Source organism: Ursus arctos, unplaced genomic scaffold (genome assembly GCF_023065955.2).
Source record: "Ursus arctos isolate Adak ecotype North America unplaced genomic scaffold, UrsArc2.0 scaffold_23, whole genome shotgun sequence".
Classification (NCBI taxonomy): domain Eukaryota; kingdom Metazoa; phylum Chordata; class Mammalia; order Carnivora; family Ursidae; genus Ursus; species Ursus arctos.
In genome coordinates, this window is record NW_026622908.1 from 31,997,734 (window position 1) to 32,009,560 (window position 11,827).

The 11,827-nt window shown below is 54.5% G+C and overlaps 2 protein-coding genes across 5 annotated transcripts in view; one reads left to right on the plus strand and one right to left on the minus strand.

The window, feature by feature from the left end:
* Window positions 1–1,018, plus strand: part of CSTPP1 (centriolar satellite-associated tubulin polyglutamylase complex regulator 1) — a 182,236-nt gene extending 181,218 nt beyond the window's left edge. The window contains exon 9 of the mRNA XM_057317532.1: window positions 800–1,018. Coding sequence (XP_057173515.1) covers window positions 800–959 — 160 coding nt within the window. The 3' untranslated portion in view covers window positions 960–1,018. The remainder of the gene's footprint in view (window positions 1–799) is intronic.
* ARFGAP2 (ADP ribosylation factor GTPase activating protein 2) lies at window positions 1,012–11,787 on the minus strand. 4 transcript variants are annotated; one of them, XM_026511976.4, is made up of 17 exons: window positions 11,493–11,787; window positions 11,207–11,325; window positions 10,568–10,640; window positions 9,918–10,049; window positions 9,750–9,830; window positions 8,828–8,909; window positions 8,466–8,522; window positions 7,721–7,762; window positions 7,292–7,344; window positions 6,693–6,829; window positions 6,459–6,590; window positions 4,527–4,655; window positions 4,312–4,446; window positions 3,189–3,315; window positions 2,935–3,028; window positions 2,696–2,814; window positions 1,012–2,244 (listed from the first exon to the last, which is right to left on the minus strand). In XM_026511976.4, the coding sequence occupies exons 1-17, from the start codon at window positions 11,562–11,564 to the stop codon at window positions 2,224–2,226; spliced, it is 1,605 nt and encodes a 534-aa protein (XP_026367761.1). In that variant the 5' UTR covers window positions 11,565–11,787; the 3' UTR covers window positions 1,012–2,223. The 4 variants fall into 4 exon arrangements, with proteins under 4 accessions (XP_026367761.1, XP_026367762.1, XP_057173512.1 ...); XM_026511977.4 differs by lacking the exon at window positions 7,721–7,762 and having other exon boundaries at window positions 11,493–11,773; XM_057317529.1 differs by having other exon boundaries at window positions 1,012–2,814; window positions 11,493–11,773.
* Between the last annotated feature and the right edge of the window lie 40 nt (window positions 11,788–11,827).

Consider the following 11,827-nt stretch of genomic DNA (forward strand, 5'->3'; position numbering starts at 1 on the left):
GGACCGGTGGTCAACTTCCTTGAGTTGGCCAGCGGTTGTCCAGAAAGTAAAAGCCCCCCAGGGACCCAAGCAGAACAGGCTGCCTTCTAAGGTGGGGGTCACCACACTGGGCACACCCATTTTCCTGGGCTCCTCTCTGCCCAGACCAGCGTCCCCTGGAATAGTTTCAGGAACGGGCTCCCAAAGCCCTGCAGAGCCAGGCCGGGCCTGGAAGCTGCAAGTCCTGTGAACTCTCCAGGCCCACCACCATCTCCAGCCTCTGGCTGACTGACAGCAGGGTGGAGATCCTGGGGGGCATCCGAATCACCTGGGGAGCTAGTTTACTACACAACTGACCAAGTTCTGGCTTGGAGGGGTGGGCACAGAAATCTGCAGTATGAACACTCCAGATGATTCCAGAGCTGGAAGGCCCAGACCCACACTTTGGAAATCAATGGCTTAGAGTCCCGCGGCCCCTCTGCCTCTTTCTAATCATACATCTCCCAGACCAGTGGTTGGCCCCTGTACCCTGAGGACCCCGAAGGTGGCAAATATATTCCAGGAGCCCCTACTGGGGGAAAAGGTTAACCAAGCTAGGGAATTCTACACACACACATCCTTTCTTTTTGTATTTAAAAGGCTTCCATTAAGGCTGCAGATTTCATTTGTCCTTAAACTCCCCTGAGAAACACACCCCAGTCAAGCCTCCTACTGGGATGAGGTACAGGGCTGCTAGGTTGCTCGCCTGCCCACAGCAGTATGGCTCACTGGAGGAGCGAAAGGGCCAACTAATACCAGCTCTTTCCTCCGCGTGCAACAGGGTGGTGAGGTCGAGGCTACACCGGACCTCGCGGCAGCACAGGGCCGAGGAGCCAGGGGCCTTCGGCTTTCAGAGAAGAGACACGCTGGAGGCCCCGGAGAGCATGGCCTCAGCTTCAGCGTCATCGCCCTACCCGTATCGGTGGGAGCCCAGAGAGTGAGGCCAGGGGCCTACACTGGGCAGGGAGGCAGGATCCAGAAAGGACACTTCACTCAGACCAACAGCGGCCCACGGCCCTGTCAAGGCTTTATTTGACACCACTCTGTTTCAATACAAACAGTCCAGAAAGAAAGTCAAGTCCCTCTGGGGGGGGGGGGGGGGGACAAGGGAAGAATGGTCTGTGTTGCTTCGGAGCCCTACCCCCACCCCACAGTGGGCAGGGTGGGCCCAGACTGGCGGCACAGCAGGGGGAGATGGCACCAAGGATGACACAGTGCGTGGCCTGGCGGCGAGGCCTGCAACTCTGTAGGTGGGTCAAGCTCTCACTGGGGGGTGCTGTCCAGGGCCCCCCCCCAAGCCCAGGATGATACAGAAGAAAGTTGAGCCCCAAGAGCCTGTTTCTGTCCCTCATGTCCTCTGCTTCCTTGGCCAGCATTACACTCACAGCATCCAGAGCAGGGCCTAGGACAGATGAGACCCACCATGGCCACCAAGCAGGGGATGAAGGGACAGAGGGTCCTGTGCTCCACAATGGATGGTATGGAAGGACTCCGAGACACTCAGAAGTATCCCTCAAGTGATCACTGTAAAAAGGGGTGGTGAGACAGGAGAAGATCACTCGGGCCTCCAGTCTGATCCCAAATGAAACCTTTAGGTACCGGGTAAAGTTTCTAGCCCTTAGTAAGGCCCAGACGAAGGCGCTTCCCCTCCCCTGCCATCTCCCGGCACCCAGAGGCCGCCACAGGAGCAGCAACAGCAGCAAGTCCAGAGCCTCCCCCCCTCCGGGGGCTGGTCTACAGCACAACTCTTTCCAGACCTGCCCACGGGTTCCAGAGGACGGGGGCCAAGCCCCAGCCAACCTGGAAGGATCCTAGAGCTGGCAAAAAAGCCTGATACGTCTCACTTTCCCTACTTGGGGAAAGGCTGGACCCAGAAGCAGCCCACCTGAGGGAACTCCTCCCCTCGCTCCCAGTGCGGCAGGACAAGGGAGCAGCAGCTTGGGGGGCAGGATCAGAGGACAGTAATCTAGCACACGGGCCAGGGGCCGTGAGGGGAGGAGAATACAGGGCTCAGTCTACGGGCAGAGGTCAAGGCTAGAACCGCCCATCCCCCTTACCCGAGATCCTCAAAGGCCACCCCACTCACACACAACACATATAAAGTAACAATTCCTCCCCAGCTTCCACAAGACAAGCGCCCCTGGCCTTGAAGTCATGGGGGTTTTGCTGCTGTTGCCACCATATGCTTGAGCCATGGCGCCCGGATCAGTAGGAACCATAGCGATCCTGGACATGGGGGAGAAAACACAAAGTCAAGTCTCTCACCTGCAGCAGCAACCCCCACCACACCCCTGCAGGACTGGGGTACTCCGGGGAATCGGGCTTCAATCTCACTATAGCAGACATAGTTTTACATGTTGTTATGACTCAGGGAAGGGGTTGTGGCCAGATCCCAAGGGGGAAGCCCTGCCCAATCGTGAAGCCAGGGAGGAAGGAGAAAGAGAGGGAAGGTGACAAGACTGGAGAAATCAGTGCAGACATGGCATCCTCTTAGGGAGCGGCCCAGCCCCGGCACCCAGCTCGAAGGAAAGAAGCGGCCCTTCCAGGAAAAGAAAAAGCTCTCTTTCGGGCTCGGAAGCTAGCCAGTAGCAGTGCCTGAAGTGGTGAAGGCCAGCCTCCAATGACTACTCTCTACTGCTTTACCCTCCTGCCCCAGGCCAAAGAGGCCCAGCCTCACCTGCAAAGAATTCATCACTCCGTTGGCCAGCACAGCCATCTTCCCAGCCACAGACTTGACACCCTGCTTAAACTGGGCAATGTCAGCTGTGGGGAGCACATTGCCCAGTGATACGCTACCTGTAACAGCAAGGGAAAGGGGGGCTCAGAGCCCTGTGGGCAGCCCCTCCCAGCCCACGGGGTCTTCCAGCTCTGCTCACAGGCCGTGTGCCAGTGTGCACCTTACCCTCGCGGCCCTACCTGCTCCATGAGCTCCATCCACGTCCCCGAAGAGGTCAGAAGAGCTGATGGCACTACTACCCGACAGCTGCTGGAGGCGAGACCGGGCTTCATGCTGTGGTGAAGAAAGGGGAATGCCTGGGGATCTCTTGGCCGACGACTCAAACACTCCTTATCAGCCGAGACACCCTGGTGCTAAAGCCCAAAGCAGTGGCAAGGAGGAAGCCCCCACGCCACCTGCTGCCTCCAGGCTCAGGACGGACAACTCTCCTTACCTCTGCGTCCACCTCCCGCCCGAAGAACATGTCCGATGAGATGGCTTTGGCTCCTGCGAATTTCTGGCGCGCTTCACTGGACTCGAGGCCTGAGCTCCGGCTTTCCACCTCCCTTCTGTTTGTGACTCTGAGGGGTGGGTGTGGGATACCTCTGATCCTTCCCATTACTATCAGAGCCTAGTAGTACCAACCCCGTTACTAACAGAGCCTGAGAAAAGTGCCAGCGGCCTTCTGGGGCGGCTCGCTACGGCCCCGTCTGGCTATGGCTCTGGGACTCATAGACCCTCTTCCCTGGACGAGGCCCCTCTCCTCCCCACCAAATCCGGGCACCAGAGAGCTTACAGTGCCTCCACCAGGGAGCGCAGACACATGGTCTCGAGGGGCCTAGTCTCCCGTGCCAAACCTCTAGAGCTTCAGCAAAGTCTAGGGTGTCAGAACATCACTACGGCCGGTCTCCTCCAAGTGACAACTGGACTAACACTAGGGTGACCATAGGTCTCTGCCTGCCTGAATTCGTATCTACTCTCCTGGCATTTTCACTCTCAAAAGCATCCCAGTGTGGATGTAAAAGTGTCAGTCACTCCTACCTCCCGCCGACATGCACAGACCCTGGGCTAGGTGCTTTCTAAGTTTCGTTACATTTAATCCTTCCAGGGACTGTGTGAAGTCATTACTTATGTCCCCATTTCACAAATGATTCGGTCATTTATCAGTTGAATATTGCCCAGATTAACATAAAATGAGCTTTAAAAAAAAAAAACAAACAAGTAACAAGGTGACCAGAGACACATAACTCCTGGGTGGTCAGGACTGGAGCATGAAATCAGGCCCCTCCTGCCAGAGAAACAGACCTCGAACAAAGCGGCTGCTACACCTTCCGTGACGATAAGGCGCAGCTCAACCCAAAGCCGATGCCCGCACCACCTCGTCTGACAGCCACCAGCCGCGTGTGGCTACACTTACTAATACGAAATTAAAGCTCCAGTCCCTCAGCTGCACCGGCCACATGTGGAGAGCTCAGGAGGCACAGACTTAGTGGCCGCCACACTGGACAGGGCAGGTACACAGAATGTTCCCGTGCCAGGAAAATCCTGCCGGACCGTGCTGCCCTAGCCCACTCCACCTTTCTGAAATAGGCCGGATGCTTGAGATGGTCACTTCTGGCTCCTTCTCCTCCAACCGGTCCATACCCCAGGTGGCATCCGTATCCCAGCGGGAACCAAAACTTTCCCCCAAGGAGAAGGGGTTGTCCTTGTACCTGGTGAGACAGCACAGGAGCTTAGAAAACCTTGATGAGGAGCACGGTGGCCAAGTCTGCACCCCCAACAACAGCCTTACTTTGGGGGTCCCGAGGCGAAAGTACCAACATCATCAAACAAGTCGAGCTGCGAGCGGGAGGACTTTGCGCTCACAGGGGTTTCCTGCTCGATCACCTGCATCTCAGACAGCACCGAGTGAGACACGGAGCTGTGGAAACAAGCAGAGCCGCCCGAGAGCGGCTGTGAGCAGTGGTGTCGCCGCACCAGAGACGATGCCCCGCTGCTGGCAGAGCTCGGGGTTCTCTCTCACCCGGCCCCACCCAGAGCCTTCTCCCTGGGCCTGCGCCCAGGGCTGGGCCAGACCCTGCAGGGAGTGCCGGGAGCCCCGCGGAGCCAGAGCACCCCACAACTGTCAGCACATCAGCTTTGTTTTCTCAAAGCAGGGCTTCCCTGGCAAAGGACTGTTCGTTTGCCTCTTATTTTAATAATGATGTGCACCAAATGGTAGTGCTCTTGGTCCTTAAAAACAACTCTACAGACTTGCTGCACCGGGAGCCATAACCTTTGCCAAGACGGACACTTTCACATGGAAAAGATACAAAATACCCCAGAACCAGGGAAAGGAGTCTGATGGTATCAAAGCAGGAATTCTAGAGTTTTGATGTCTCTTAAAAACCGGAATACTGGACAGCAACCCTGGCTACAGCGGGCTAGCGAGCTCCGCCGTGGCCTCACTGACTATGGCAGTCCCGCGCAGGAGGTAGGACTAGGTATTTTTACAGGTGAGAAAATGAACTCCGAGCAATGCAGCAACTTGCCTAAAGCCCACAGATCTCGTAACTGGCACAACTAGAGTTTGAACATAGAGAACTATTGATTCCAAATTCAATATTTTGGGCCTTTCTCCTCTATTTCTCTGAAAGAATTGATAAGGCTGGCTGTTTCTGCTGAATCTTTTCAGAACACGTGCCAGCCAGATTTAAGCAACTCCATTTCCGTCCATGTGCTACTTGTGTAACCCACAGCTAATCGGGGGAACATCACATTTTAATCGCAGAAAGGACTTTAGGTCTCCTCCCTTTCCCTGTTTCGGTCACAGGAATTACTGGGTGAAAGCGCCTGAACAATTTTTTCAGCTGGTTGGTTCTTTTTCGTGGGGCAGTAGAAACTTTAACTTAAACCCAGCCTACCCTATTTAAAACCCTACCATAAAATATTCACTCTTTAGGGTTCTGCCAGCTAAAAGCTGTAGATATTCTGTAATAAGTTTAGTGAAATGAACCCTTAAGATGCCTCTGTGGAGAGTGACCGAGGAGGAAAGCGAGGCATCAAGAGTTAGTACCACCTGCCCAACTCTGCCTCTTCTCACCAGGAATCCAGACAGCAACCCCAGGACCTGGTGTTGTCCAATATTCTGGTTTTTAAGAGAGTTCAAGAGGCGAGTGTTACTGAAATCTCTAGAGGGAAGCTCTTAGTGTAGAGCAAACAAAATACGTAAGAGAACCGGTCTGCAGTCCTTGTTTTGTTTTCAAGAAAACCATGGCAACATAAGCGCAGTAGTCCTGAAACAGGAAGGACACTGTCAATGCCAAAGGGCATTTGTTCTAGGGGCATTTCTGGGTGTTGGCGTGCCTGGCAGCAGTGACATTTAGTGGACAAGGATTAGGGATGCTGAGAGTCTTGCAATTCTCAGGGAGATCTTAAAAGATAAAGAACTGTCCCACCAAAGTGTGGTTAGCACCCCCATTGAGCAACAGCAGCCTACCCTCTTGAGTAGCTCGAGAAAGCACCCAATACTATGTTTCTTTCATTTAACAAACACGGTGAGCCCATACCTACTCTGTGACAAGCACTATACTCGGCACTTTAAGACAATGAGCAAAGCCATCTATCTATCTGTTCAGCCTCGGAGGAAGACTAAGCCTCAAAACCCAAGCTGCTGGGAGGAATCCGCAGCGGCTCCCAGGAGAACACTGGCATTTCCCTGCCACACCCCAGAGCTGAGTCTCACCTGCGGGACACCAAGCCCATGCCCAACCTCTCCGCCTGTTCTCGCTTCTTCCCTTCCAGATTCTGTAGCTTCTTCTCCTCCTTCTTCCGGTCAATCTGGAGCTCCTGGTAGGCCAGGCGCATAGAAGCAACCCTTGAAAGGAATAAACCTGTCAGGAGGCCAGCTCACATCCTGACCTGTCCTACCTGCCCACCCAACCCCACGTGAGCCGGGGCCCCTTGGGCAAACACTCACATGGACTCCTCGGCCTGCTTCTTGGCATCAGCTGCCTGCTGCTCACGGAGCTTCTCTGCCACCTGGGCCTGCCGCTCGATCTCACTGAAGCTCTGACTGCTCACCTTCTGGGCCCCTAGGCCTTTCTTGGCACCCAGCTGGGAGGAGAATGATGGGATGGGGGCCTTACCAACAGCCACAGTGTCTTCTGTTCCCTCCCAAGTACGGATCCTCTAGCCACACCCCCAAAGGAAGCATTCCTTCTTAACGTTTAGGGTAAAAAATAGGGAGCCCAACCAGCATGGTCAAGAGGGAGAAGAGTGGTTCTGCTGGAGCTGGGCATGAGGTGGCTCACACAATGCCAGCAGGGGTTCGGGCCTGCAAACAGCAGGCAATGCTGACCAGGACCGGGCTGTGCCAGGCCCTCGGTGTACATAATCGCACTGACTCTTCCCAGGAGCCCCTTAAAGACAGGCATCTTGACAGCCCTTTCATAGACAGGGTTCAGAAAAGTACCTTTGCCAAAGTCACAGAGCCAGTAAGTGGCAGGGTCAAAGGGGGCATCCAGGCTGCCCGATACCCAGCTCCTAACCATTACCATACTGCCTCCCTCCACCTACCCCTTTCTTAGCTGCTGCCGGCTTCTTCTTGCCGATGAGGGAGGTTCTCAGTTCTGTGTGAGAAAGAGGATAGGGCATGAGTGGAGACAAAGGAAGGTCAGCGGCAGCGGCTCATTCCATATCATGCAGCTTCTTGGCAAGAGCTTCCACAAAGAACAGCTTCAGGCAGAGGAAGGCAAGGCTGCCACCCACCAGTTCCAACCAATGGCATTGGCAGCGTCCAAGCCAAAGACAGACATGGTTAGGCGAGGCTCCTGACTCCCAGCAGACTAAGACAAGAACCTAGACCCAAAGCACCAGAGACCATCACAGTCCCTGAACCAACACGAAGACTACTAGGCAGGGGGCAGATGTTAAATACCAGCCTCAGCTCCTACAGCAGGGAGCTGACATGCAAGGGGCTGGGCTGCCCAAGCAGCGGTTGGTTACCTCTGGCAGGGAGGACCCCTTTAGGTGACAGACACATGGACTCTAGAGAGAAAGACTTATGGCTAACAAGGGGCCCACCCCAGAGCCTCCATATAGCTCCCAAGCCCAGAGGCCAAAGTTATTCCCAGAGGCCTCTAAAGAGCTTCACTTTAGACCAAGCCATGCCATCCTTTGCATGGGCTCAGTTTTACAGTCATTCTACTAGCTTCCTGCCCCAACCCCCAAGGGTCAACAGAACAACCAAGGTCAGCAAACACACAGTTCTAATGCTGAATCAAAACTAAAGAACACTAAGGAAAGTGAAAAAAAAGAAAAGAAAAAAAGAACTAAAAGGCCAGAGATAGGCTGAGAAAGGACAGTGTTGCCTCCAGCTGTGAAAGCTGTACCCCCATCCCATGAAATAGACCAGAAAGGCCAATCTTGCCACAGACTCCAGGGTTAGGTGTCCTGTCTCATATTGGCCTCCCCACCCTTTGGCTAGACCCAGCTCCACATTCAGAGGCAGACCCCAGGCCTTGGGGGTCTGCTACCAGCTACCAGGTTTATCAATTCCAAGGGCCTGGTTCTAAAGTTCTTGCAGTTAATTCTGCAGTCATAAACTCAATCCCAGTCCTGACTCCAGAGAGGTCAGATGCTCAGTCTCCTGGGGCCTCAGTCCACGTGACCAGGCAAGAGCAGACCTGAAAAGAGCCCTGCAGGCCCACCCTCTCCCAGTGAGTCTGCACCTGCCAGGTGGCATACTGACCCAGAGAGGCTTTGGGTGAGGTACCAAGCAGGTCCATGTTGGGGCCGTGCTCCGGCTCTGTGGATGCAATGGTAGGAGTTAGGTACAAGGAACAAAGCTTGCAGCGACTTCCCCTTAAGTGATGGGATGAGTAGGAAGGACTGGCTTTCTTCAGCCTGCTGAGGCCACCAAAAGATAAAAGGAATGCCCACCACTTTTTCCAAGGGATTGAAATGAATCCTAGCCCACCGAGAAATATAGGAACCCCCCCCCCCCGCCACACACACACACACACTCCAATCCCCTTGGCCAGGTGTCCCCTTCCTAGCCCCAAGTCCTCTACCAACACCAGGGCACCTGGTTGAAATCTGGACTGAACTCACGTGCCAGGCTACTGATCTCTGTAGAAGGGGCTAGCTGCTGGTTCTCTGCTGGGTCGGGGACTGGTACTTTCCAGGCAGGGGGCTGAAAAAGAAGCCAGATCACAGAAGCTTGGATGAGCCGCTCCTACTGGCAAGGAGCGCCAAGAACCCACAGGTACCTTGTGGGTATGAGACACTCCTGCAAGCCCATGAGAAAAGAAGACCGGAGGCTAGTGAGTAAAAGGATAGCTGCTACTGACGATGGAAGAAAGAAACAGGGAATTCGCAGCCACCTCCACCCCTCCGCTACTTACTCTGAGCCAGAGCTCATTCCCCTAATTTCACAACAACGAACAACTATTACCACCTGCCAAGCACAAGTCTAAAGGCTTTTCACATAGAAATACCCTTAATGATCATGACAAACCCTGTGAGGTAGCGGTAGCCCTTTTAGAGACACAGGATTTGACAGGTTAAGTGACTTGGCCACCATCGTAGAAATGCTACGGAGAGGAGAAGGAATTCAAACTAAAAGTCTGACTTCAGCACCCAGTTCCAGCAGACAGGAAACCTCCTGCCAGAGGCGCGTTGCTGGGGAGGGAACCCTTTCATTGTCCCTAACCACAGTACCCTTCTCATGGGAAAAGAATCCAGGAAAAGTTGCCTGGAGCTCCTGACACCTCTTGAGCTCTCAAGAAGCTGCTTCTCCTCCTCCCTACTATCCCAGTGTATAGGCGTCCGTTCCTAAGGAGGGCCACACTGCACACCTACTCATAGGAGGAGGAAACCCCTGGGTCTACCCAGTAGTGGGACATAAACATTCCCTGGCTGAGGTCTCATACCAAGGTGAATGGACTCCAAGCCACATGATCACAGGCCTTGGCCTGGTAAGCAGGCCACCTGCCAGCAACAATCATGTGAAACTTTCCTTGTGGGCACTCACTTGAGTGTGTTCCGTGAAGAAATCAGAGTCCTTCTTCTCTGGGGAGTGACTGGGAGCACTACTCATATTGTCTATCCAAAGCTAGAAGGAAGAAGACACCCTTGAAACACAGGGCTCTGAATATTCCCACTCACCCCACTACCTTAGCCCCGGGGAACAGGCACTTACGTCAGTACCATGCCTAGCCAAGGCTGCACTCCCCAGCTGCCGGATCTTTTCCCGGTACATCTGGGCGGCTCGGCTATTATATTTGGTGTTGGCATCACTGGCCGTACATCCGTGTTGGCGGAAGAAAGCTGTCTGGAGAGCCAGGAAGAGCGAGCATGCTACAGGTGATTGCCCAGGGCAAAAGAGGCATCCCCTTGTAACAGCCGGTTATTATTTATACATGATAAATACAACCTACTGACACCAGCAGTTTTTTTCACAGAGGTAAAGATCCTCAGAAACACCTGCAAAAAAAACGGCCTCCCATCCTCTGCTATGACTGACTGGCCCTCAGCCCTCACTCAACCCTGCCTGAAGATAGCATGCCATCCTCATGGTGCCCATCCTCATCCAGGCTCACAAGATCTGAATGAATGTGGAGGCCCCAACTCCTTTAGCCTTTCCCCAAGAACCTCTGTCCAGTTTAGTTTGAATCCGAAGCCCATTTAAGAAAAACCAATTTCCAAGTTTAGATAATAGTGTACAGTGTTGCTAAAGACCAGAAAATCCTCTGAAAAGAGGAAAGACAGGGCCTCCTAGGAAGACACTGTAAAATTAGTGTACCCAGGCAGAAGAATGGGGGTGGGGAGGATGGTAAGAAGGAGCTTTACCGCATTGGCATTTCCGCCGACCTGCATACACCTCAGCTGGAACCAGTTCCAATTGAAATCCAACTCTGTGGACCTGCGTGCAAGGGCTGCATGTCACCCACCAGCAGATATCAGGAGACGCTTCCCTGGCAGACCCATACCTGTCATTTGGCCTCGGGCTGCAGTAGGCACCCAGGAAACATTAATCAGCCACCACCCTATTTCCTCCACTCTACCTGGTCTGTAAAAGATTTGCTCTTCAATTATCTGGTCAAAACACTACTAATTATTGTTGAGATCCAAAAAGAGATCGAATTCTCAAGCACTCAAGCTTGGATTTGTCTTTCCCCTTAAGGACGGTCATAGTCTCATTCCAGACATACTCGACCAAAAAGATCAGCAACAAGGTCAATGCAGCTAACTTTTCCCCTGAAACTAATACTCACAGTGTCAAGTTTAACCAACAGGAAAGAAGGCAATGTTAACCTATAGGCAGACACAAACCGGCTGTGTGGCAAAGGGCCCACACAGGCGGCTCCCTCCCACGGGCGACCACCGGACCCCTCCCGGGCCAAGTGGTCCAGTTGAGACAGCCACTCTCCCTTGATGAGCCCATAGCCCCAGCCGGGAAGCAGCACAGCAGCCGCAAGAAGACCCCACCTGATGAAGCTGAGATGGACGCCCAGGGAGCGGTGCACCCCAGAACAGTCAATGCACAAGAAAACACCATACGTGATGCTGGCCCAACTCGGATTCTTGGCGCCACAGTCGAAGCAGGCCTGGGTGGAGGAGGCGATGAGCCAATGGTCAGGGGCCCCGAGTCGAGGCCGGGCGAAGACACGCCAAGGAAACAGCCCACGTCCGCCTCTCTCCCTCCCTCAGGCCCCAAGGGAGACAGAATCCGTCTCCACCAGCGCCGGACCCCACACGCCTCCCGCTCGCGCACCTTATTGGTCGGAATCCCGCGAAGCCGCTTGAAAAGAGTCTGGATTTCGGTCTTGCTCGGTTCCGCCGCCATTTTCTCTCCTTCCCAGACACCAGCGCGACCGACGGGTCCTGTTGCGGGCCAATCCGCGGCCGGGAAGGCGGGACACCGGATCAGCGCCACCAGCGCCCTCGGCAGCCGAGGGGTGGGGCGATTTGTCCCGATCTGGACCAATGAGCCGCCGGCGGAACCGGAGCGCTGACGGCGGCAGCCCGGGACTCCACGATGGTCGCAGGATCCACGCCGCACCTCGCCGGGGCCAATCCGCAGCCAGGGCGGAGCGACGGCTCACCGGC

Coding starts and splice junctions, on each gene's coding strand:
- ARFGAP2 (XM_057317529.1), bottom strand. CDS start 11,564: ATGGCGGCGGAACCGAGCAAGACCGAAATCCAGACTCTTTTCAAGCGG. Junction 10,641..11,206: donor GTCCATCTCAGCTTCATCAG/GTGGGGTCTTCT, acceptor CCTTGCACGCAG/GTCCACAGAGTTGGATTTCA. Junction 2,815..2,934: donor GGATGGAGCTCATGGAGCAG/GTAGGGCCGCGA, acceptor TTGCTGTTACAG/GTAGCGTATCACTGGGCAAT.